This window comes from Macaca nemestrina, chromosome 1, assembly GCF_043159975.1.
Source record: "Macaca nemestrina isolate mMacNem1 chromosome 1, mMacNem.hap1, whole genome shotgun sequence".
Taxonomy (NCBI): domain Eukaryota; kingdom Metazoa; phylum Chordata; class Mammalia; order Primates; family Cercopithecidae; genus Macaca; species Macaca nemestrina.
The window spans coordinates 232,939,745-232,962,709 of NC_092125.1; the positions used below are offsets into that span (position 1 = coordinate 232,939,745).

Below are 22,965 nucleotides of genomic sequence, written 5' to 3' on the forward strand. Positions count from 1 at the left end.
AGTACGGAAGCCGCGCTACGTCAGGCGGGAGCGGCCCCTGGACAGGGCCATGGACCCCGCTGCCTTCTCCTCGGCGGAGGCCCGTATCAGCAACGTCTGACCTGGAGGCCGAGGCCACACCATGCGCTTGGCAGCAGGGACCCGGAGGCTGACCCCTTGGCGTCGCCCCGCGCCTGGGACAGGCCTGGGCACAGCCCTGGCTCTGAGTCTCTCTGTCTCCCAGCGACAGACACCGAGGGGTCCCGGGCTGCCTGAGGCTCCTTCACACCACAGCGGTCGGCTTTATGGGACCAGGAGCAGGCATCCGTGAGACCTCAGAGCATCAGATCGAGGCCCTGGGGGGTCTGGGCCCCCCAGGAAACATGATGAGGCCCCAGCACCTGCAGCCGAGATGCAGGCCTGGCTCAGGCAGCCAAAGCTGGTGTGATCTACGGGGCAGGCACCGCTCTGCCTAGAAAAGCCGGGGGCTCTGCTGCGATGCCCTCCGGAGCCCACGATGGGCAGGACTCCTCCAGCACCACCGCACCAAGACCCCTGAGAACAGTGAGGCCTGTCCTCGTGCCATTGCAGCCGATGCCGGGCCAGTGGGGAGGACGCAGCCTGGGAACCAGCTGCCTGAGACTGGGGCGCCTCTGGGCCGTCCTCCCGTGTGGCAGAGACCCCAAGCACACGGCCACCCATTTCCGGGGATGCAGGATGCTTCCTCTTCATCTCTTTCTGTATCGAAGCAGAAATTCATGTGCGGGAAAGTCCTCCAGAGCTCTGCAGCCCCGCTCGGACCCCCTGGGCCCCCGGGCCTGGACCCCGTGCCTGGACCCCCTGCCTGGGCCCCGGGCCCGGCTGATCCCTGCCCACGCGGGGCAGCCCACATCGAACCCCCACAAGTCACCGCCTCGCTGGACCTGCCAGGCGGCCCTGGCGCTGTCTGAGTCCCGGGGTCCCTCCGGGGTTCCTGGGAGAAAGGCGCGTTTGTGGCCGCCCCCTGCACGCCAGGCTCGGGCTCCACTGTGGTCTCAGATGCACTGTCTGCTTTAGCATCGGGCCCCCATCTGAGGGGCGGCCTGGCCTTCGGGGCCCCACGCTCCTCTGTGAAGTCCCCTGTGGGTGTCGCCATGGTCCCCGGGACCTGGGCCAGCGGGAACGTGGGGGCGCTGGTGCTGATATAAAGTCAGCATTCCGAGCTGCCCTCTCCCGTAGCATCCTCTGTTCTCTAAGTGCAGGTCGGGGAGCAAAGCCCCCGCCAGGCTGGCCCACGCACTCACCACCGTGTGCTGGGGGCCAGGAGGCGGGACGGGGGTGGAGGAGAGTTGAGCCCCCACCTGCTGCCTGGTTGGGGCCCTGAGAGCTACGAGCACAGGGTGCCCCCACCCCCCGCACCCGCACATTTTCTGCCACAGGCCTATTCCCTGAATACAACCTGTGCAGGTGGGACCTGCGGCCCCCGACCCCCCAGCTCGGACCTGAGGTGGGACAGAGTGCGGACGTGCGTTTCCATGGGCCGGCCGGGCTGCATGGGGCTGTGGACACGGGCCCGGGAGGGCTGCCGTGGGCCATTAGGGGCAACAGTGGGGGCGTGTTTGCTGACAGTGGTGGGCCTGGCCAGAGAGGGCTGAGCTGGGGCAGGACAGGCCTTGAGGGGCAGAGGGCCTGGGAATCAGGACGCCAGAGCGCTGCCCCTGCTCGTAACTGTGCCCCCCACCCAGGCAGAAACGTCCCCTGCCTGGAGGGCTGTGTCTTTAGACACCTGCCTCCCTGTCCCTGAAACCCCCAGCCTGAGGTTTGCAGCCAGGGAGCACCTGGGGGAGCATCGGCTCTGCCCTGGGCCCTGGCCCAAGAAGTGTCCTGGGGCTGGGAGGGTCACCTGGTCCTAGGGAGAAAGGGAGGGACTGGACAGCCCAAGGCTACCCTGAGCCCAGCACCGGCAGCCTCACCTGACGGAGAGCGGGGTGAAGGGAAGGAGCCAGACTGAGAGGAGTGGGGTGGAGGGAAGGAGACAGGGACGGAGGTGGGGATGGAGGGAAGGAGACAGACCAAGAGTGGGGTGGAGGAAAGGAGCCGGACTGAGAGCGGGGTGGAGGGAAGGAGACAGGGATGGAGGTGGGGATGGAGGGGAGGAGCCGGACCGAGAGCGGGGTGGAGGGAAGGAGCGGGACCGAGAGGAGTGGGGTGGAGGGAAGGAGACAGGGATGGAGGTGGGGATGGAGGGAAGGAGCCGGACCGAGAGCGGGGTGGAGGGAAGGAGCGGGACCGAGAGGAGTGGGGTGGAGGGAAGGAGCCGGACCGAGGACCGAGAGCTGGGTAGAGGGAATGAGCCAGACTGAGAGGAGCGGGGTGGAGGGAAGGAGTCCACGCCCCGCTGGAAACTCCACTCCTGCATTTGCACCAGGCTGGGCGTCTGGTTTGGAGGATAAAATCAGAAACAGGCACGGACAGCAGGTTCAGCCAGGTAGGCTCTGGAGGCCGGGCCAGACACAGGCACTGTCCCAGCCCACCCTCTGAGTAGCCCCCCAGGTCCCATCTCTCAATTCTGGGTCCCCTTCCTCTCTCCCACCCAGTGGCCCAAACCAAAACCCCAGGGTCCTCCTGCCACCTCTGTATACCCGCCTCAGCTGGCTCCCCGCGTCCCCCACCTGCGCACTTGTGATTGGCCCCTGGTGGGCAGCACGCGGTCAGCCAGGACCTGTGGCAGCGAGGGACGCACCCTCCTCACTAGGTATGGGAGGGACTTACTGGCTGGGCCTAGGGTTGGCCCAGCACGTCCCAGAGCCCTACTCCCCGACACCAGCCTCCCCTCTGCACATCTGGGCTCCTAGGAAAGAAGTCCAGCCCCAGAACCAACAGAGCTGCTGCATTTGAGCCAATGGCCCAGCATGGGGCGGGGTGGGGTGGGGCGAGACTGGGGGGGCCCCAGAGCAGCCCAGGCCCGGAAGGCCCCTCCCCACGCCGGCCACACCGAGTCCCAAGGCCTGGCAGTGCCGGGTCTGACCTGTAATCCAGGGGCCTGGAGGGGAAGGAGTCCCTGAGAGGGCGTGAGGAGACCGAAAGTGAAGGAGGTGAGGGGTCAGGCGCTCACGCCAGCATGCAGGCCTCAAGCATGCACACGTGTGATCACACACACGCCCACAGGCTCACCCAGCTGCCTGCCCACTGGCTGCGATGGAGGGGACCAGGCGGGCCCACCCCATGCCCTGAACACGGCCAGCCAAGCTGCTCCGCTGCCATCCCGAGCCCCCCGAGAGCCCAGCACCCCGACCCCGGCCTGGTCTGAGCTGGGAGAGGTGGAGCTGCTGGCTCCTCTCCTACACAGGGAGGCCTGGCCTGGCCCCGAGACCACACATTCCTCCGGCCTTCCCTCACCTTCGCCGCCAGCACGAGTGTCAGCCGGGAGCCCAGAGTGACCTCAGTGCCCAGATATTCCCAGGAGCTGTCGGGAGGACATTCCCAGAGCTGCAGGGGCCCGGGCGCTTCCTGGAGGCGGCACGCGACCCGACTCACGGCCCTCAGGAAGCAGGAGCCTCCAGTGAGCGCTTTCCGGGCTGGGCCTCGCAGTGGCTCCCCACACGGAGTCCCCATAGCCTCCGCCACCCTGGACCCCCTCACAGAGCTCCCATCCCTCCCCAGCTCTGAGCATCCACCCCTCCCTCTCTGAACCCCCAGCCCTCGCCCCACTCTCCGAGCATTCACCCCTCCCTGGCTGAGCTCCGACCCCCTGCTGAGCTCCCCAGCCCCCCACTGAGAGTCCTCATGGGACTGGCAGGGGTCCCGCCCTTCCTGAGCCCAAGCCCCATCATCCTCCTCCTCCACGGGGCATTGCCCGGCCTCTGCAGTCTTGATTCCCACTTCCCAGCATCCCTTGGGCTCCAGGATGCTTACGGCAGCACTAGGGGAGCCTCTGGGTCCTCACTGAGGGGTCAGCGGGCACCTGCGGGGGAGTTGCCTGAGGGCAGCCTGTGGGGTGGCCTGGCCAGCTCTCCCACTAGGGTGGGCCCCTCACTCCCAGCCCCACCCAGTGTGACACCCCCCAGGCTGGTGTGTGCGGTCCCAGCTCAGGTCCAGCCCAGGCCTCACGGCGGGGATGGGGCTGTGGCACCCAGGTCAGACCTGCCCTTGCATGAGGTCCACTGGGCTGGGGGAGAGACGCCTCAGTGAGGTGGGGAGCCAGCAGCTGGACAGCCTGGGGGTGCAGCTCTATACCAGGCCCTCGGGCAAGCAGCAGAGTGTGCAGGGGGGTGGGGGCAGCCCATGCCACTGGCTGCTCCTCTGGGCCTCTCACACCCTCCATCCCAGCCCCCCGGCTCTCATCAGCTCCAGCCCTGGTCTTTGCACAGACCAGTTCTGTAGTCTGCTGGGGCATGTGGACACGGCATGTGTGTGAGAGCGTGTGAACACAGCATGTGTGTGAATGTGTGGACACGGCATGTGTGAGCATCTGGACATGGCATGTGAGAGCGTGTGGACATGGCACGTGTGTGAATGTGTGGACACAGCATGTGTGAGCATCTGAACATGGCATGTGAATGTGGACAGCACATGTGTGAGAACGTGTGGACACAGCATGTGAGCATCTGGACATGGCACAAGTGTGAGCGTGTGGACATGGCACGTGTGTGACAGCATGTGGATATGGCGTGGTGAGTGGACATGGCACGTATGTGAGAGTGTGTGGACATGGCACGTGTGATAGCATGTGGACGTGTGTGTGAGAGCATGTGGACACAGCATGTGTGAGGGTCTGGACATGGCACATGTGTGAGAGCATGTGGACATGGCATGTGTGTCTGTACATGGCATGTGTGTGAGAGAGTGTGGACACGGCAACTGTGAGAGCGTGTAGACGCGTGAGAGCATGTGGACACGGCACGTGTGGGAGCGTGTGGACATGGCATATGTGAACGTCGACATGGCATGTGTGTGAGAACGTGTGGACATGGCACGTGCGGGAGTGTGTGGACACAGCACGTGTGAGAGCGTGTGGACATGGCATGTGTGATTGGACACAGCGTGAGATCGTGGACACGGCACATATGTGAGCATGTGGACACGGGATGAGTTGTGTGGACACGAGGGGCATGTGTGTGACAGCGTGTGGACACACAGCCCATGTGTGAGAACAACTACGTTTGTGTGTGGATGAGGCAGGTGAGCACATGGGTGGGTATGGGCAGGGAAGTGGCAGGAATGGGCTGTGAGGTGAGGCAGCCATGAGCAAAGGGCAGGGGCAGGCTGGGCATAGGTTGTGGGGGGCTCAGGGGAGGGCCCTGCTGGGAGCCCACCCAGGAGCTCGGGGGCCACAGGGACCTGGAACCCAGCGGAGCAGCTTCCAGCGGTTGCTCCAGCCTCCTGGGGCTATAGGGAGACAGGGCTTGGTCCAAGCACACACCCCAACCCAGAGCTGCCCAGACGGCAGCAAATGTGCTGACCCCCACCTGGCTCCGACCCTCACCCCACTCCCTGCCCTCCAGCTGCCTGGCCTGCCAAGGAGAGGATGAAGCCAGCCAATCCCTGAGGCTTGTGGCCACACCCTGGGCCAGCACGACCCACAGGGTATAAATAGACCTGCTTGGGAGCCCACACCCGGCAACTCACACCTGCCTCAGACCAGAGCTCTGCGCGGGCGAGGGCGCACGCGTTCCCTGTGTCCCCACCTGTCTTGGACGGAGCAGAAGCCACACCTGCCAGACCAGTGCCACCGGGACAGCTACTGGTGATTGGCCCCGGGAGGGATACCTGCCAGGTGAAGCACAGGACGGGCTGGGCCCGGAGACGAGGAAGCAAACTGCCAGGGCAGGGCAGCCCAGGGCCTTGGAGCCCAGCCGTGGCCAGTGAGGAGGACCATGCCCAGGACCCGCTGACCCCCGGCCACCAGGTAAGGCCAGCTCAGCCTGTGTTCACCCCTCACCTGCACAGGCTCAGGGTGGGGCACCATCGTGGAGGGGTGGGGCCTGGTGCCAAGGAACCGGTTCTGTGGGGTGCACAGTCCCCAGGTCCCAGTGCCTGGGGCACTCACGGCCTCACCGTGATGGTGCGTGACTCAGATGGTCACGGTGGCCTGTCATCCTGCCAGCCTGTCTGGGACTCACTGGCAAGTCATGGGCGGGCGAGGGCAGTGCCAGGAGTCACTTCTGGGGCACCCTCCTGGGCCTCAAGGAGACGCACAGCCAGGCCCTTGAGGCTCACTCTCACCCTTGCCCACTTCCCTCCAGCTGGGACCCCTGCAGGGGATCCTGGGTGCAGGGGAGGGGCGGGAGGTGGAGCAGGGTCCCAGGTCAGCTGAGATGCCCACCTGAGCCACGCCCAGGGGCAGAGCAGCGTCCCCCAGTGTCCGTCCCCCAGGGCCCCTGCCATGAAGTGGGAGTGGGTCAGGGAGAAGAAACACCCACTCAGTGGGCGGCTGAGGGTGCCCTGACCATCACCTGACCATCAGGCAGTGGGCCCAGAGGGAATGGCTGGGCTTATCCAAGTCCCAGTCCTCCGCCGTGCACATCAGACCCTCAGCAGCCAGACAAGCTGGCCCTGCAGGCCCCAGGTTGTGCCTGACACTCACCTTCCTTGGGCACTGATCCCTGTCCCTGTCGTCCCGAAGCCCCCCGGGGCTCAGCCCGGTCCCCAGACCCAGAGACCCCCACACGCCACCCTCACATAGCTGCCTGCAAATCGGGCCTGCACCACCCAAGCCAGGCACCCATCCTGGGATCCGAATTCAAACTCACTTCACTTGACTTGGAGCCCCTGGCCTGCCTGAGAGCCATATCCTCCAGGGTCCAGGGCCCGCTGGCTCCCTTGGGGTGGCCCTGGCTGAGTCACCCATGCTCTGGGCAGCCTTTTCCACAATGTGAGTCCCCTGACGTGGGCCCAGCCTTGCAGAGCCCTGACATAAACAGTGACCACTGTGGCTATCGTCATCCTCACCATTATTTCTGCCCAGGCAGAATATTGTCGGCCAGGCAGGTGAGGCAGGGCCGACAGGAGGTGTCTGCCGAGCAGTCGGCGAGACCCCCGTGCACACGGCCTGCATTCCCGGAGACGGCCTGGGGTCCCGTGGGAGGCTCACCTGGTGCAGCCGTGTGATGGGGCGGAGAGGGCAGGATTGCACGTGGGGCAGAATGACCTCCAGGGGCACCGGAGGAACTTTCTGGAGTGGCGCACGGGGAACAGAGCCCTTCCCTGGCATCTCCGGGCAAGAGAGGGGAGGGGGAGATAAAAGACCACCAGAAAGGGGCGGCCTGTGGTTGCTCAGCACGGTCCCTGTCCCACAGCTCCGAGACATGTCGTCCGGCCAGCAGGTGTGGCACACGGCCGTGCCCCCCCATCGCCGGAGCAGCTCCACAGCCTCGATGCCCAGGTCCCTCAGCTCGGCTGGCAGCCCCAGGTCCCCTGGTACCCCTGGCTCGGAGAAGGTGGCCTCCCCCCTGGAGTGCTCCATCTGCTTCTCAGGCTATGACAACATCTTCAAGACGCCCAAGGAGCTCTCCTGCACCCATGTCTTCTGCCTGGAGTGCCTGGCCCGGCTGGCGGCTGCTCAGCCTGTGGGCCGCCCCGGCGGTGAGGCTGTACCTTGCCCCTTCTGCAGGCAGCCCACGACCGTGCCGCCTGCCGGAGCTCCCGCACTGCGCACCAGCCGCCAGTTGCAGGCCCGGATGCCAGCGCATTTGCGGCGCGAGGAGCCCGTGTGGCTGGAGGGCACCAAGCTGTGCTGCCAACCACTGCCCACCACACCTGGCCACAAGCCCAGCTTTGTATGTGTGGACGTGGGTTTGAGCAAGCCTGCCGAGCCACCCGCACCCGCCCAGGACCCTGCCCCCCGCCGGGGTCGCCTGGCCCGCTGCTGGATGCGCTGCAGGGACTGGAGGCGCATGGCACTGGTCTCTGCCCTGCTGCTGGTGCTCTTCTGCGTGGCACTCTGGCCGGTGCAGTGCGCGATCAAGACTGGGAACCTGCGCTGCCTGCCGCTGCCCCCCCGGCCCCCGGCCCCCACCACAGCCGCCTCCCCCCGCGGGCCTCTGACTGACAACTAGGGCCACCGGCCTTTGCACAGGTCAGCCGCCCTCACCCAGCTCCACGGGTGGGTCCCCCACTGGGGGGCTCAAGGGCGCAGCAGCCACTGGAAGTCGATCCCCGAGGATGCAAAAGGGGCCTGGCATCTCTGAAGACTCCTTCTGGGCCCCACCAAGACCAGGCTCCATTTAGCTTGTCCGCCCCTCACTCTCCAGGCTGGGTCCTGACGGGGTGGACAGGAGGGTCCCCAAAGCCTCCGGGAACCACAGGTTCACCGGGCGCGGTGGCTCATGCCTGTCATCTCAGCACTTTGGGAGGCTGAGGCGGGAGGATCACTTGAGGTCGGGAGTTCAACACCAGCCTGGCCAACGTGGTGAAACCCTGTCTCTACTAAAAATACAAAAATTAGCTGGGCGTTGTGGCAGGCGTCTCTTAGCTACTCGGGAGGCTAAGGCAGGAAAATTGCTTGAACCCAGGAGGTGGAGGTTGTAGTGAGCCAAGATTGCACCACTGCATCCAGCCTGGGTGAAACAGCGGGACCCTATCTCAAATTGAAAAAAACAAAAACAAAAATAAAAAACCAGGCTCCTACAGGAAGCGCCCAGGAGAGAAGCTGGTCAGCGCTCCTGCCACCCACACACAGTGTGACTTGCCTGCCAGGGAAGCCCCTTGCCAAGAAGGAAGGGGCCTTGCCATGCTTCGACTCATGCCGACATGTCCCCCTCAGGGCTGGCCCCACCGTTGGGTGGGGATGCCAGTCTTCCCCTCTGACTGTGGGGAGAGAGTGGAGGCAGGGCAGCCCCCCAGTGCAAGGTAACCGCAGAAACCTCCAGCTGCCCTTGTACATTTTAAAATAAATTATTTGTATCCATCTTTGGTAAGAGGGCCTCACCTTGGGTTCGCCTGCTGCAGCCTCAACCCAGATGATACCCTGACAGGATTAGACTCCCGGCAGACACTGGGACAGGTGGGCCCAAGGTTTCAGGGGGTCCAACTCCCAGCCCCTCTGGCTACGGACAGGCTGGGGGTTTCTGGAGTTGACTGGAGACTCACCGGTGTGAGACTCCCCCGGGGACGCTTGGGGCCTGACCAGGGGGAGGGCGTCAGCTTGGCTCAGAGCCCAGTGGCTGACAAAGGGGGCCTTTCTCTTCCCCATCCCCCACTGTGGCCATACTAGGCCACACCTCCAGGATTTCATGCCCATGGCCCTGCCAGCGTCCCTGACGGGAGAGCCACAGAACCCATGACCCCTGTGGGAACCGAGAAGCAAAGGTAACAGCCGGCAGTCTGCAGATCCACAGACCCTCCGGCAACTCCCGGGCCAGCCTGGCTGGGGAAGAGGCAGAGTGCAGCTTCGTGAGGCCTCGGCAGGAGGCTTGCCAACCCCAGCCCTACCCCATCTGTCATCAGCCCCAGGAATCCTGCACCACCAGGCAGGCACGGCCAGGAGGGCCCAGGCCAGTTCCAGCTCACGCAGGCCTCCTCGGCCTTCTCATCCCTGACCCCAGAGCCCAGGTACTTCCTGCTCCAACCAGCTGGGCCTCTGATCCAGGATGGGGAGGGCTCAGGAAGGCCCCACAGAAGCTGACTCCGGCTGTGGGCACCACACCCACCCTTGCCCCAGGTCCCAACAAAGACACAGAAGGGAGAACACAGCACTTCACAGGAAGGCCGCAAAGCCGGTGATGTGGGGAGTGCAGCCACGGGTCACAGCGACATCACTCTGTGTCACACACACTGTCATGCCCACGCAGGCCCACACCCTTGTCATCGGCAGGGCCAGGCGCGTGACGCTGCACGGGTGGCCACATGAATATGTCACACCCACCTCACTCCACAAACATCCACCTTGTGACTGATGGGGCCACATCCCAGACCACGGGAGCAGGCAGGGCCGGCAGACGGGAGCTGCGGTGAGGGCAGCCTGGTGTCCTGGCCGCTCAGACCCGCACTGAGTGGCTGAGCTGGTGGCGCACACGGGTTCACACGTGGTCACGGGTGGGCTTCGCTGCCTGCCGCTCCCTCTGCCGCCCCTGGGCCTCCCTGAGCTGGGGACAGCTTGTGGCTCCGTCCCGGACACAGTGCCGGCCCGCGGCTCCGGCCCCACGCGGGCTCCTCAAACACCCGTGGCTCTGCAGGTTCGCGTCCAGGGCTGCGGGGTCCTGCGCGCGGAGCAGCGGCTCAGCCCGGCGCCCCGCACGTCCCAGTCCCTCCCGGAGGACCCCGGCCCGGCCCCGGCTCTCCACTCACACTGCAGGCGCCCGGGGAGACGCGGGCCGGGGGCTGCAACCCGATTCGCGGGGGGCGGTGCCCACTTTTTGGTTCTCGCGCTCCTGGGGCGGCTCGAGCTGTGGGGAGGGGCCGCCGGTCACCATGGCGACGCCCGCGAGGCCCCGCCCCGCAGGGCCCCGCCCCCGCCTGCTCGCGCAGGCGCAGTCGCCCGCCCTGGATGTATCGCTGCAGCGCCAGGTGCACGAGCTTGTCCTGAGCCTCCCTCTGCACCATCCCCGAGCGCTGCCGCCGAACCAGCTGGATAGGGACGTCGATCTCGCGGTCCAGCCCCGGGAACACGCGCGCTTAGGGAGGGGCTACGGATGAGGGGCGGGGCTTGCCGGGCAGGGTGGAGGCACCCAGGGAGGAGGAGCTCACCTGCCTGCGGATGACATCTGCCAGGATGTCAATCACGATGATGGTGCCGGTGCGTCCGATGCCCGCGCTGAGGACAAACCAGGCGGCCTTCGATGGGAGTGGGGGGCGGGGGCGCCCCGCGCCACCCGATGGCTCCGCCCGCATCGTCCCGCGTGGCCCCGCTCCGCCGCACCTGAAGGGCACCCCCACGGGCCCGGCCCCCCGCTCGCTGCTCTGGGCCCGGTTCACCTCGTCCCGGAAGCCGAGGACGCCGTAGTCCGGCCAGCCGAAGTACTGGAAGTGCCGCGCCCTGTGCGGTGGCTCCTCCGGGCGGAGCAGGCGTTGAGTGCGACCCCCCGGGGGGGAGGGGCGGGGGGAGGACGAGGCTGAGGCACAGCTGGGTTTGCCGGGAGTGCCCAGGTGGAGGGACTGCGGGGGCCACGTGGAGCAGGAGGAGGGAGGAAACGGGGAGGGGCGCCGAGATGGCCCCAGGTGGCTCAGGTGCCTGGGGAAGGCAAGAGGAAGCTGGGGCAGGGGAAGCAGGCTGTGAGGACAGTGAGTCTATAAGGAAAAACCAAATGCGAGGGCTCCATGGCGGCCTGGGGGATCCCCTCACACACACTGGCGGGGGCTGGGGGGAGCAGGAGGGAATCTGCCTGGGACAGAAATGGGCGCCGCTGGTGTGCAACGGAGACCAAAGCTGCAGTTTTGAGAGGTGTGTGGGGGGAGTGGCGGCCAGCCTCGGGCTGAGAATGTGGCCACCTCAGTGACCCCTGCCCAGGCTTGAACTGCACCTCCTGGGTTGAGGGGCGTGGAAGTCCCCAAAGGCGGTGGGGTTGGATGCAGGCAGGTGTGGGGGTCTCCCAGTGCAGGTCCATGGTAGGCACGCTCCCCTGCTGCCAGGCTCACCTGGCCCGGCCGCCACACCTGCAGCTCCTGCACGCAGTAGCCCTGGGCCTGGCCCTCACCCAGGATGCCCACATGCACCCAGCCAAACTCTGGGCCAGTCCCGGAAACACTTGTTCTGGGGGGAGTGGTTCGCATCAGCCTTGCCGGCAGCCCCCCAGCACCCTGCCCCTGCGCCCTGCAGAGATGCAGGCGTGTACGTGCAGCCACGGGGCTCTGTGGGAGCCTCCCCACTCCCACAGCGTCCCACAGGCTCCTTGGCCTGGTCGGGAAGGGCCTTGGGCAGCTGAAGATGCACAGGGTGGGATGGGCACTGGGAGTGCTGGCACCGCGCCCCTACCCGGCCTCGCTCCACCTCCCTGCTGGTGGTGACAATGCCACACGTGTTCTCCTGGTGCACCACGGCCTGCAGACAGCCCTGCGTGGCGATGTACACCCGCCATGGCCTGGCTCCTCCTCAGGGTCAGTCTGAAAGGGGATGAGGCCAACTGCTGCTGTTTCCAGAGGACAAACAAGTCCATGCAAATGCTATGCAAATATTATGCAAATACTAAGCAAAGGAGCTCTGGTGGCTCAAACACACTCCTCACTCCAGGCCAGCAAGGGGCTGAGGACCTATGCCCGTCCAGCCTCTCTGAGGACCCCTTGGGGACTGCTGCCCACCCCTCCCCTGGGGACCCTGGTTCTTCCTGGGCCCCCCAGGAGCAATGGGCCCAGGCCCACCTCCTGCGCACACCCACCCTGATGTAGTCGGCTCCAGGCCCACTGTCATCCTTGTCGAGCAAGATGACTCAGGTGGTGTCAACTGGGAAGGGAGGTGCCGCTCAGTTCTCCAGGGCAGAGCTCGTGGGCCCAACCCTGCCTCTTTGCCTGCAGACCCCGTGGTGAGCAGAGATGGAGGGTCCAGGGTGTGGGAGGGGAAGCCTCAGGTCCGTGGTGGCAGATGCTTGGCCTGCCCCCGACCTTCCCCAGGCCCGATGGGTGACGCCCTGGCCTCTGCCCTCACAGTGATTCTTGGGCTTGTTCTCTACCCTCTGCCCCTCCTTTCCAGGGTACAGGAACCAGCATTCCTGCTGCTGCAGCATCTGGAGGTGATGGAGCCTTCAGTTCACAGCCCTGGCTCCTTCCCAGAGCCCTAGATGGCCAACCCCACCTTGTCCTGTGTGGGCAGAAGAGAACCTAGGTGCTGAGGCAACAGACTGAAGGCACAAACTGTTTCAGTATAATAAAGAAAATAGAGTAAGAATAGTCATAATACAAATTAGATACAGAGATGATCACGGGCAATTATCAATCATTATTATAAACATTATTAATCATTAGCTTTTAATATTACTCCTTGTTGCATTACTAATATAACCTGGGAATAACGGGCGGGTGTAGGGTCAGGTGCTGAAGGGACACTGTGAGAAGTGACGAAGAAGACAAGAGGTGAGCCCTCTGTCACGCCCACGTAAGGGCCGCTTGAGGGCTCCTTGGTCAAGCGATAACGCCAGTGTCTGGGAAGGCACTTGTTACTTAGCAGACCGCGAAAGGGAGTCTCCTTTGCTTGGAGGAGTCAGGGAACGCTCTGCTCCACCAGCTTCTTGTGGGAGGCTGGATATCATCCAGGGCTGCCCGCAGTCATCCGGAGGCCTAAACCCCTCCCTGTGGTGCTGTGCTTCAACGGTCACGCTCCTCGTCCACTTTCATGCTCCTCCCGTACTCCTGGTTCCTCTTTGAAGTGCGTGGTAGATAGCGAAAGAAAACAGTGAAAGTCTTAAAGTCTTTGATCTTTCTTGTAAGTGCAGAGAAGAAAACGCTGAGGTATGCTGCCTTCGCTCTGCTTCTGATACCTAAAAGGGAAGGGCCCCCTGTCCCGTGATCACGTGACTTGCTTCACCTTGTCAATCACTTAGAAGATTCACCCTCCTAACCCTGCCCCCCTTGTCTTGTATCCATTAAATATCAGCGCCCCCAGCCGTTCGGGGCCACTACCGGTCTCCGTGTCTTGATGGCAGTGGTTCCCTGGGCCCAGCTGCTTTCTCTTTATCGCTGTCTTGTGTCTTTATTACAATCTCTCGTCTCCGCACACGGGGAGAACGCCCGCTAAGCCCCGCAGGGCTGGACCCTACAGTCCTGGACCCTGTGCTCCCAGCCCCAGGGGACAGAGTCTGAGGGTCGCAGAGGTCAGGACACACCTCGAACTCCACCCAGAAGCCCTGCCTGGCCTTCCCGCTGGCATCGGTGGCCCTGCAAAGCTCCTGCACACAGCGCTCCAGGCTCCGAGCACTGATCCTTGTGGCCTTGAGGGCTGCCAGGGAGAGGCCTGCGTCTAAGTTCAGGGGGACCCAGGGCCCCGCAGACCCCACAACACTTCAGGGCCCGCAGACTCCACCACAGCCCCCCGGGGCCCTGCAGACCCCACCACAACCACTGAGAGTCCTACAGACTCCACCACAGCCCCCCAGGGCCCTGCGGCCCCCACCACAGCCCCCCGGGGCCCTGCAGACCCCACCACAGCCCCCCCCACCGAGGGCAGCTGCCCCAGGCCCCCCCCCAAGAATCTGGCCACCCTGGCCCAGCCCCGCACCCCTGCGTCTGGTCACCCTGCCCTGGGCCCTGTGCCCCTGCACGTGGCCACCCTGGCCTGCTCCTGCACCCTCATCGGGTCACGGAGAGGGGTTTGCAGGTTCTCCTTCCCGTGGCCATTCAGGCGCCTGGGGGCTCCCCTGGTAGGGGGTCGTCCCTGACCCCAGTGGACCCCCAGCTGCCTTCCTGGGTGAGGCTGTGCCCTCGGCTCTGGTGCCTGTGCAGGGGCCTACCTGCTTGAGGTGCACCACAGCCCCCGCCTTCTCCATCGTCGGGCTCCACTGGGTCTACGAGGGTATCCAAGTGCTCCCTGTCTCCCACGTCGTACTTCTCATCTGGCTGTGGGGGCGGCGCTGAGGGGCCTGGCCAAGGCCGCCTGCCCTTCCCAGAGGCCGCCCCAGCCCACCGCCGCCTCCCACCTGGAAGCAAATCAAGATGTGGGTGACCCGTGGCTGGCAGCCCACGCCCTGCGCCTTGTCCCACTCCTGCGTCAGCACTGACAGCGGCAAGTCCCCAGGACTGCTCTGGCTCTCGTGCACCAGGAAGCTGCCCGGATGCCCCTTCTGCAGCAGCAGTTTCTCGGCCTCCTTGCCAGACAAGCTCCCGTGGTACTACCTGGCCCAGGCAAAGGGGAGCTCAGGTGAGGCTGGAGGCCACGGCCTGGCCAGGTGAGGGGGAGAGACCCACACAGATGGGGCAGAAGGCTCAGTGAGACATACGCAGACCTTGGGGTCCAGGCAGCGCCCCCACCCAGGCCCCAGAGCTGCTCTGCCCACCTTTCTGGCCCTTGCCCACCCAGGAGCCTGCAGGAGGCAGGCGGGCGCTGCAGGGGTGGGCGGCCACCAGGTGGCAGCCTGGTCCTCAGCAAGGAGTGGCCGGGCGGCCTCCCCAGACCAGGCCTCCTTCCCTGTAGATGCAGGACCCTGCAGTGGGGAAACCGAAGCTGGAGGAACTGGCTCAGCCCAGGGCAACAGCCAGGAGGGCAGGGATGGGGCCAGGGCAGGCACTGGCTCCCCTGAGTCACCCTGGACTCCAGTGCCTGAGACCTGAAGGAAGGAGGCCTGGGGGAGGCAGGTGCAGGACCCTGCACCCTCTGCTTTGCTGCAGCCATGCCCTGAACCAGTGCTTAGCAGACGCCATCCCTCAGGATGCAGGCACGTGCACTGACACACATGCATACTCACACACGAACACACAAACACATGCATAAACACACACGAACACATGAACACATGACACACGCACACACATGAACACATGAGCACACATAAACACATGTGTACCCAAACACACATGAACACACGACCACACGACCACACACATGAACACATGACACACGAACATGCACACATGCACACGCACGTGTGTGCACCCGAACATACGCACACATATGAACACACACAAACACACACAAACACATGAACACACGAACACACACATGAACACACGACACACGAACATGCACACATGCACACGCACGTGTGTGCACCTGAACATACGCACACATATGAACACACACAAACACACACAAACACATGAACACACGAACACACACATGCGTGCTGACAGACACATGGATGCTGGGCCAGAGCTCACCACTCTGACGTGGGGTCCTGGCAGCCCAGCAGGCACCGGAGCTGCACCCCCAGGCTCTGGCAACACAGTCACAGCCCCGGAAGCCCTGCCTGTCCCCAGGCCCCTCACAGGGCAGGAAAGGGTCCTGCGGAGACCCTGACTCAATGAGGCCTCCCCAAAGGCCTCTCTAAATAGTTCCTTCCCGCCCAGAGGCCGCCCAGCACCACGTCCAACTCTCACAACCTTCCCAGCACGTCGGCCCCCTGCACCAAGGCCTTGTGTCCAGGAAGCTGCCCACCGGCCCTCCAGGAGGACCCAGGTGTGAATTGCCCCAGGCCCCCAGCTGAGGACGTCCAGACCCCACAAGGCCTTCAACCAGAGCCTGTCCATGCCCTGACGGACACCATGAAGCCCCCGGGGCTGCTCTCGCTGGGCCTGGCAAGGAAGTTCCCACACTGACCCCTGGAGAGGAACAGCTGCTCCGCCTCCACCCCGCGGACCTCGGGGTGGAGCCACCAGGAGTGAGGAGAGCAGGTCAGTGCCCAGAGGAGGAGTCTGGCCCCACACAAACCTCCCTCACTGTTTCCATGGTAACACCCACGATGGTGGCTTGAGGCCACTGTGCTCAAAGCCAGGAATGGTCACTGGCCAGGGGCTGTGGGGTCCCAGGGACATGGACGGGCTGGAATTCTCCCCCAAGTGGCAGGGCCTGGGGCCAGTGGGGCTCCCTCCTTCTCCACATGCCCCCGAGGCTCTCAGCAGCTCCATCCACTCCACCCTGCAACCTCCACGGCCAGGACCTCGGACTTCCAGCCTCCAGAGCTGAAGGAAGGAGCTGCCTGCCTGCCCAGCTTATGGTCACTGTTTCAGCAACCCAGCTGCCTGACGACAGGTTCTCATCTCCCGGAGGGCAGAAGCTGTTCCCCGAACTGCAGCGTCCCAGGTCCGTAACACTGGGGCTGAGACACTCGACAGAGGGACGGGGCCGTAACACTGGGGCTGAGACACTCGACAGAGGGACGGGGCCGTAACACTGGGGCTGAGACACTCGACAGAGGGACGGGGCCGTAACACTGGGGCTGAGACACTCGACAGAGGGACGGGTGGATGCACAGGGAGGGGGGCGAGAGGCCAGCAGATGCCTGTGCAGCCCCAGGGAGCCTCGCTCTGTGTCTCAGGCGGGGCAGGTCAGGAAGCTTGGGGGTGTCACTGAGGAGCTGGACTTTGGCTCTGCAAACCTCGGGGCCCCACGCAGGCAGAGGCTGGTGCTGCCAGCACCTGGAGGGGAGGCTGAGGCTGCAGCCCTGCCCCTTCCTGGTGAACAGCCACCCTGTTCCCAGGACCCTCCTCGTCCACAGCCCCCCCACGAGGTCAGGGCTGCCCTGGAGCCCACGTCCGAGATCACAACTGCCCCTTACTTTCGAGGCACAGGACTCCAGAGCCCAGGACTACATTGTACTCGGGTGGCAGCCCCAGAGGCCAGAATGTCAGCAAAAAAGAGTGAGTGACTGAGGGAGGGAGGGAGGGAGGGAGGGGTGGAGGGAAGGAGGGGATGGAGGGAAGCGGGGAGGGAGGGAGGGAAGGGGAGGGAAAGAGGGGCAGAAGGGGGGAAGGAGGGAAGGGGGGCGAGGGAGGGAGGGAAGGGGATAGGAGGGACCCCATCCCCGGCTCCAGCCCACCCTGGCCAGGTCCCTCTCCTGGGGCCCCAGCTCCTCCTCCTCCTTCAGGTCCTGCCTCCACTCCTTGCAGCTCCTGTCCCTCTGCTCCCCTCTGAGCACAGCTTCTCTCGGAAGAAGCATGTATGGCTGTGTGATTTGTAAATGTGAATGAATTAAAATTCATGGCCGGGCACGGTGGCTCACGCCTGAAATCCCAGCACTTTGGGAGGCCGAGGCAGGCAGATCACCTGAGGTCAGGAGTTCGAGACGAGCCTGGCCAACATGGTAAAACCCCGTCTCTACTAAAAACACAAAATTAGCTGGGCGTGATGGTGCCTGTAGTCCCAGCTACTCGGGAGGCTGAGGCAGGAGAATCACGTGAACCTGAGAGGCGGAGGTTGCGGTGAGCCGAGATCGCGCCACTGCACTCCAGCCTGGGCAACAACAGCAAAACTCCGTCTCAAAAAATAAAAATAAATGAAATAATAATAATAAAACTCAGCAACAGCAACTTTGCCGCCACTCAGGAACACTGTGGTGCTGGTCAGCACGGCCAGTCCTCTCCCGTGTCTCCAGAGCTGTGTCCCGCCCTCCAAGCCCACAGAGGACGTGGCTCTCAGGGTCCCCATGGACCTTGGGGCCCAGCTGGTCCTCAGCAGCCTCCAAGGCCATCCGTGCCACCTCCTTCCAACGGCGCCTTCTCCGCGTGGCTGTGCGGAGGCTGCGTTTCCCGGCTTCCCACCTTGCCCTGGCCAGGGCCCTTTGTCCTCCTCCTCCTCGATGGGAGCCCACAGGCCCTGGCTCTTCTGTCTGCGCAGAGCCTCAGCCCGTCCAGCGCCACCTCTGCTCTGAGCTCCAAACTCAGACACCTGGTTTCAGCAGCTTCGTTTGGAAAGCCAGCAGCACCTCGTTCCCACCATCTTCAAAACCCAAAGCTCCTGGTCTTGTCCCCGCCCCCCACACCCTGTTCTTCATCTTCCCCACGCGGGCAAGGGTGGCGGCCCTGCCTCCGGCCCCCCTTGGCACTCCCCACCGGCTCCGATCCATCAGTTCCTCTCGTCCTACCTTCAAAAGGTGCCCAGAGGCCACACGCAGTGGCTCACGCCTGTAATCCCAACAGGGTGGATCACGAGGTCAGGAGTTCAAGACCAGTCTGGCCAACATAGTGAAACTCCGTCTCTACTAAAAATACAAAAATTAGCCAGGCGTGGTGGCACACACCTGTAATCCCAGCTACTCTGGAGGCTGAGGCAGGAGAATCGCATGAACCCGGGCGGGGGCGGAGGTTGCAGTGAGCCGAGATCATGCCACTGCACTAGAGCCTGGGCAACACAGCGAGACTCCATCTCAAAAAAAAAAAAAAAAAAAAGGGTGCCCAGAGCTGACCACTTCTCCCCCGACTGCCTTGGCCTGCCGGGACTATTGGTTCCGTTCTGCCTGACTCTGACCCCATAGCCAAGCCACGGCTCTCGGGAAACGCAAAATTCTGTCCACCCGGGCCTGGCCAGCCTGCTGGGCCTGCCCCATGAGGTACGGCACACACCTCCAGAGGGGCCCTCCCGGGCTGGCCCTGCAGCCCCATCCCTGTCCCTGCTTCTGCATTCAGCGCTGATAATGGCAGGCAGCACCCACATTTGCGTTCACTCTCTCCCTGTGTCTTCGCCTCTAGACAAGAGCCCGTGAGGTCGGCCCCCGTCCAACCTCATGGCGCCCCAGGGCCTGCACACTGGTTCAGGGAGGCTCAGGAGCTCAGATGATCTGTGCACGGCCACCCAGCAGTGAGCAACACCTCCATCTACACCTGGCCTGTGGGGAAGGGGGGATCGCCCGCCAGGCACGTCCTGGGCACTTGCTGGGCCTGGCACCCTAAGCTCCTTCCCATGAAACGGGCTCCATGGGGGAGCCAGACCTGGGGGCAGTTCCCACTGAGTGGCCATGGGGGAGGCTACCAGGGAAGGCTTCCTGGAGGAGGAGTGCCACGTGGTGACCTCCAGGGCCTGTCACAGGAGAGCAGGTGAGGCCACCGGGAAAGGGTAAGCGCATCCCCGGGCCGGCACTGAAATGCTGCGGGGCCAGGGGAACGGACGGGAACCCAGGAGGCAGCTTCCAGCCCCGGCCTGGGCTGCCCACTCTGCTGAACCACATCCCACACCTGCTGCCCCTCCCCAGCCCCACAGCCTCAGCCTCCACCCCAAGACGGGCGATGCCCAGGGTGTGGAGGCAGGGACGGGGTGGAGACACAGAGCCGGGGAGAGACCTCATGTGACTCCTCCATCACACTTTCCAACCCCTCCTCCTGCCCGAAAGCCGCCACCAAGTCTGTCGCGTGGAAATCTCCAGGGGCGGGGCCCCGAGGCTGCAGCAGATCACACCACCGCCCCCAGCATCACCGCATCCCCACTCCCCGCTCCCGGCCAGCCCAGTGCAATCCCAGGCTGAGCATGGGCCTCACACCTGGGCCTGGAGGTGGAGCTGGGTGCCCAGCAGGCGTGGGGGAAGAGGGCGCGGCCCAGGTTCCCAGCTCCCATCCCTCCCTCTGGTGGTGCTGCTCAGGCAGGAGAGGTTTGGAAGGCCTGGACCCTCTCTAGAGGGCCCAGGGTCACCTCTGTGCCGAAGGGGGGTCCTGGCTCCACGGTGGGCCAGTGGCTCAGCTCTACCCTGGTGACAGGGCCCACAGCGGGAGGGGCGAGGGGACTGGCCGTGGGCAGGACACACTGGGTTTCAGACCCCCAAGGTCCCCCAACAGGTCTAATGACACCAGACAGATGAGGTCACCCAAGAGGTCACCCTGACCCAGACCGGCCACCGGCTGCTGCAGCTCCCTGCATGGCCCTGGTCTTCGTGTCTCATCCGTAGTGGGGACGGCTCCAGCCCTGGGACACTGGGACTCCCCCTGAGGAGAAGTGTGGGTTGCAGGGTTCGTGAATGGCTTGTCAATGTACATACACACACACACACACAGACACACACACACACACAGACACATACACACACACACACATATAAACACACATACACACCCAGTATGGGGGCGGCATACACACACACAAACACACACACAAACACACACACACAAACACGCATACACACAAACACACACACGGTATGGGGTGGCATACACACACATAAACACACACACACACACACCTGGTATGGGGCGGCATTACACACACACACACACAAACACACACACACATACACACCCGGTATGGGGGCGGCATACACACACACACACACACACACACACACAAACACACATACACACAAACACACATACAAACACACATACACAAATACACACATACACGGTATGGGGGTGGCATACACACATAAACACACACACACAAACACACACACACACATAAACACACACACACACAAACACACACACATATACAAACACACACACATACACACATAAAACACACACATGGTATGGGGGCTGCAAACACACACACACACACACACATACACCCACAAACACACAAGTACACACACACACCATATGGGGGCTGCTTTCCCCCACGCTGGGGCCTGGCCACACCTGCATCTTGATGGTGCCAGGTGTGCAGACCGGGGAGAGGGTCTCAGAGCACGGGAAGTGCCCGTTCCACCTCCCTCCCTAGAACCTCCAGGTCCCTCCCGCAGCCCCCAGGGCTGACCCCTCAGGACCCAGAGGAACCACAACCAGGGTGGGCTCTGCCCCCGACACCAGCCACAGTCACGATTCCCTCCCCAGCCCCCGAAGCACAGGAAACCCAGGAGCTCGGTGGGTCCACCCCCGAGGGACCCAGGACCCAGACACCATCATTGCCGCAAGACACGCACGGGGCACAACCCTGCCAGCCCCGCCGCGCTGCACAGGAGCCCCAGGGCCGAGTGGTGTCCACAGAGGTGACGCTGACGTGGCAGACCACGAGGAGGGGGCTGGGGTCAGCATGGTGGATCTACCCCGGGATTTGGCTGGGACTGCCCAGGCCTGATAGGGCTGTGGGCAGGGTCTCAGGGGCCAGAGGACTGACAGTCCAAGTGGCCGTCCCAGCGCGGGGCGCGGAGGGGGTGGCCAGGTTGCGGCGGAGTCCAGCCCCGGGCTTTCCCAGGCAGGCCCCGGGTCACAGGCCGATGACAGGCACATGGCTCTCCCTGGGCACCAGCACTCTGCCCAGGGGTCCTGCCAACCAGTGCCTGAAACGGACAGTACACAGGCAGCCTCCTCCTTCCCGGGTTCCAGCTGGACGCTGAACATGACAGGCACGGGGCTTTGGGCGGACAGATTCTCAGTGATCCAACTCAGTCCACTGTTCCCACGCCTGAGAAGCCCAAGACCGTGCTGGAGGCTGCCTGGGTCCCCCCACACACCTGCGCCTCTGCCCTAGCGATCCTGGGCCTCTGCCCTAGCGATCCAGGCCCCTGACTGCTGGGGCACTGCTGGGCAGGGTGGGTCAAGGGTCTCTACTTTGGGTTATGGACCTTGAGCTCAGGCTGGGAGAAGACCTGTGAGCCCTGTTGGTTCCTTCATGGACCTGGGGGTCACTCAGGGTCACAGAGCAACTGCTGTGAGCTCCAGGTTCACCAAGCCTCAAGCTCCAGAGGAGGGGCTCTGGGTGCTGCGCCTGGAGCTGGGAAGCGGTGACGAGTGGCTGTCACCTCCGAAGCTCCCGGCTGACCGCCAATGCACGCTGCAGGGTGAGCCTGCATGTGGGCACACGCGGAGGGTGCAGGGGTCAAGCAGAAAGGGCAGGAAGTGCCCGGCTGCCGCACACGTACCACCCCCTCTCTGGAGGCAGGAAACACGCCCGACCTGCCGCCCGTCCCAGCTCCGACGCACCCCCGGCCCCGAGCCCCGCGACCAGACAGGGATCCACCCTCTACACTGGGCCCCGGGGGGTCTGGAAGGGAAGTGAGTCCTCCAGAGAGAACCGGGCCCTGGTAGGTGGGCACGGGTGGGTGGGGAGGGCAGAGGGCTTCACCTCCAGGATCCCCTGGTGTTGCTGCCTCAGTTTCAGGACTAGGAAAAGCGGGGTGCCCCCCAACAGACTGCATTCCCGGTGGCCAAAAAGGGAGTCTGGAGCCGGGCACGGGGTAAGAGGACAGAGGGAGAGGCTGTGCCCGCCACCCGCAAGGCACCTTCCCCCGGGTAGGGGTGCTGCTGACCCTCACCTAGGCCCAACCTCTGCAGCCCTTTCCACCCGCCTGAGTCAGGCCAGGCCTGGCGGGCCAGGGACCGGAGTGTCCCGGCAGGGCCTGAGGCTGGAGGACGGCAGGAGTCCGGGACCCCAGGTCTGAGGGGCGACCCAGCTGGGAGCGCGAGGAGGTCCCGGGTGGCATCTCGCCACGCCCACCCGTCGAGGCCGTAGGCGCTTTTCCTGGGGTCCAGGATTCTGGGCCGCCGCGCGCCAGACTCACCTGCACGAGGCCATGTCTCACCGCGCCGCTCGCGGGCGCCCTGGGGCCGCACCTTCCGGCAGCTTCGCGAAGGCCCCGCCCGGGCCCCGCCCCTGAAGCCCCGCCCCGGGACACGCCCCCGGCTTCCTTAAAGGGTCCGCGCCAGCCAGTCTTGCCGGGCGCCTGGGAGGTTGGGCTGCGGGCGGAAGCTCCGGTCGTCCCCGCTTCAGAGCCGGGTCGCGGGTCG

At 64.2% G+C, this 22,965-nt stretch overlaps 2 protein-coding genes and 1 long non-coding RNA gene across 4 annotated transcripts in view; all 3 read left to right on the forward strand.

Moving 5' to 3' along the window:
• Nucleotides 1-164, forward strand: part of C1H1orf159 (chromosome 1 C1orf159 homolog) — a 30,657-nt gene extending 30,493 nt beyond the window's left edge. The window contains exon 10 of the mRNA XM_071068240.1: nucleotides 3-164. Within this exon, the coding sequence (XP_070924341.1) occupies nucleotides 3-100 (98 nt within the window). The 3' untranslated portion in view covers nucleotides 101-164. The remainder of the gene's footprint in view (nucleotides 1-2) is intronic.
• A 2,075-nt stretch (nucleotides 165-2,239) lies between these two features.
• On the forward strand, nucleotides 2,240-8,867 carry LOC105498300 (ring finger protein 223). Of its 2 annotated transcripts, XM_071068215.1 has the most exons (3): nucleotides 2,240-5,139; nucleotides 5,463-5,866; nucleotides 7,257-8,867. In XM_071068215.1, the coding sequence occupies exon 3, from the start codon at nucleotides 7,266-7,268 to the stop codon at nucleotides 8,013-8,015; it is 750 nt and encodes a 249-aa protein (XP_070924316.1). In that variant the 5' UTR covers nucleotides 2,240-5,139; nucleotides 5,463-5,866; nucleotides 7,257-7,265; the 3' UTR covers nucleotides 8,016-8,867. The 2 variants fall into 2 exon arrangements, with proteins under 2 accessions (XP_070924316.1, XP_011768615.1); XM_011770313.3 differs by lacking the exon at nucleotides 2,240-5,139 and having other exon boundaries at nucleotides 5,217-5,866.
• A 7,644-nt stretch (nucleotides 8,868-16,511) lies between these two features.
• Nucleotides 16,512-17,504, forward strand: LOC139355842 (uncharacterized). Its single transcript, XR_011607029.1, has 3 exons — nucleotides 16,512-16,618; nucleotides 17,107-17,175; nucleotides 17,425-17,504. It is a non-coding gene; the product is annotated as an uncharacterized lncRNA (long non-coding RNA).
• The last annotated feature ends 5,461 nt before the right edge of the window (nucleotides 17,505-22,965 follow it).

Excerpts from the sequence above, each read along its gene's own strand:
- LOC105498300 (XM_071068215.1), top strand. The coding sequence starts at position 7,266 with ATGTCGTCCGGCCAGCAGGTGTGGCACACGGCCGTGCCCCCCCATCGC.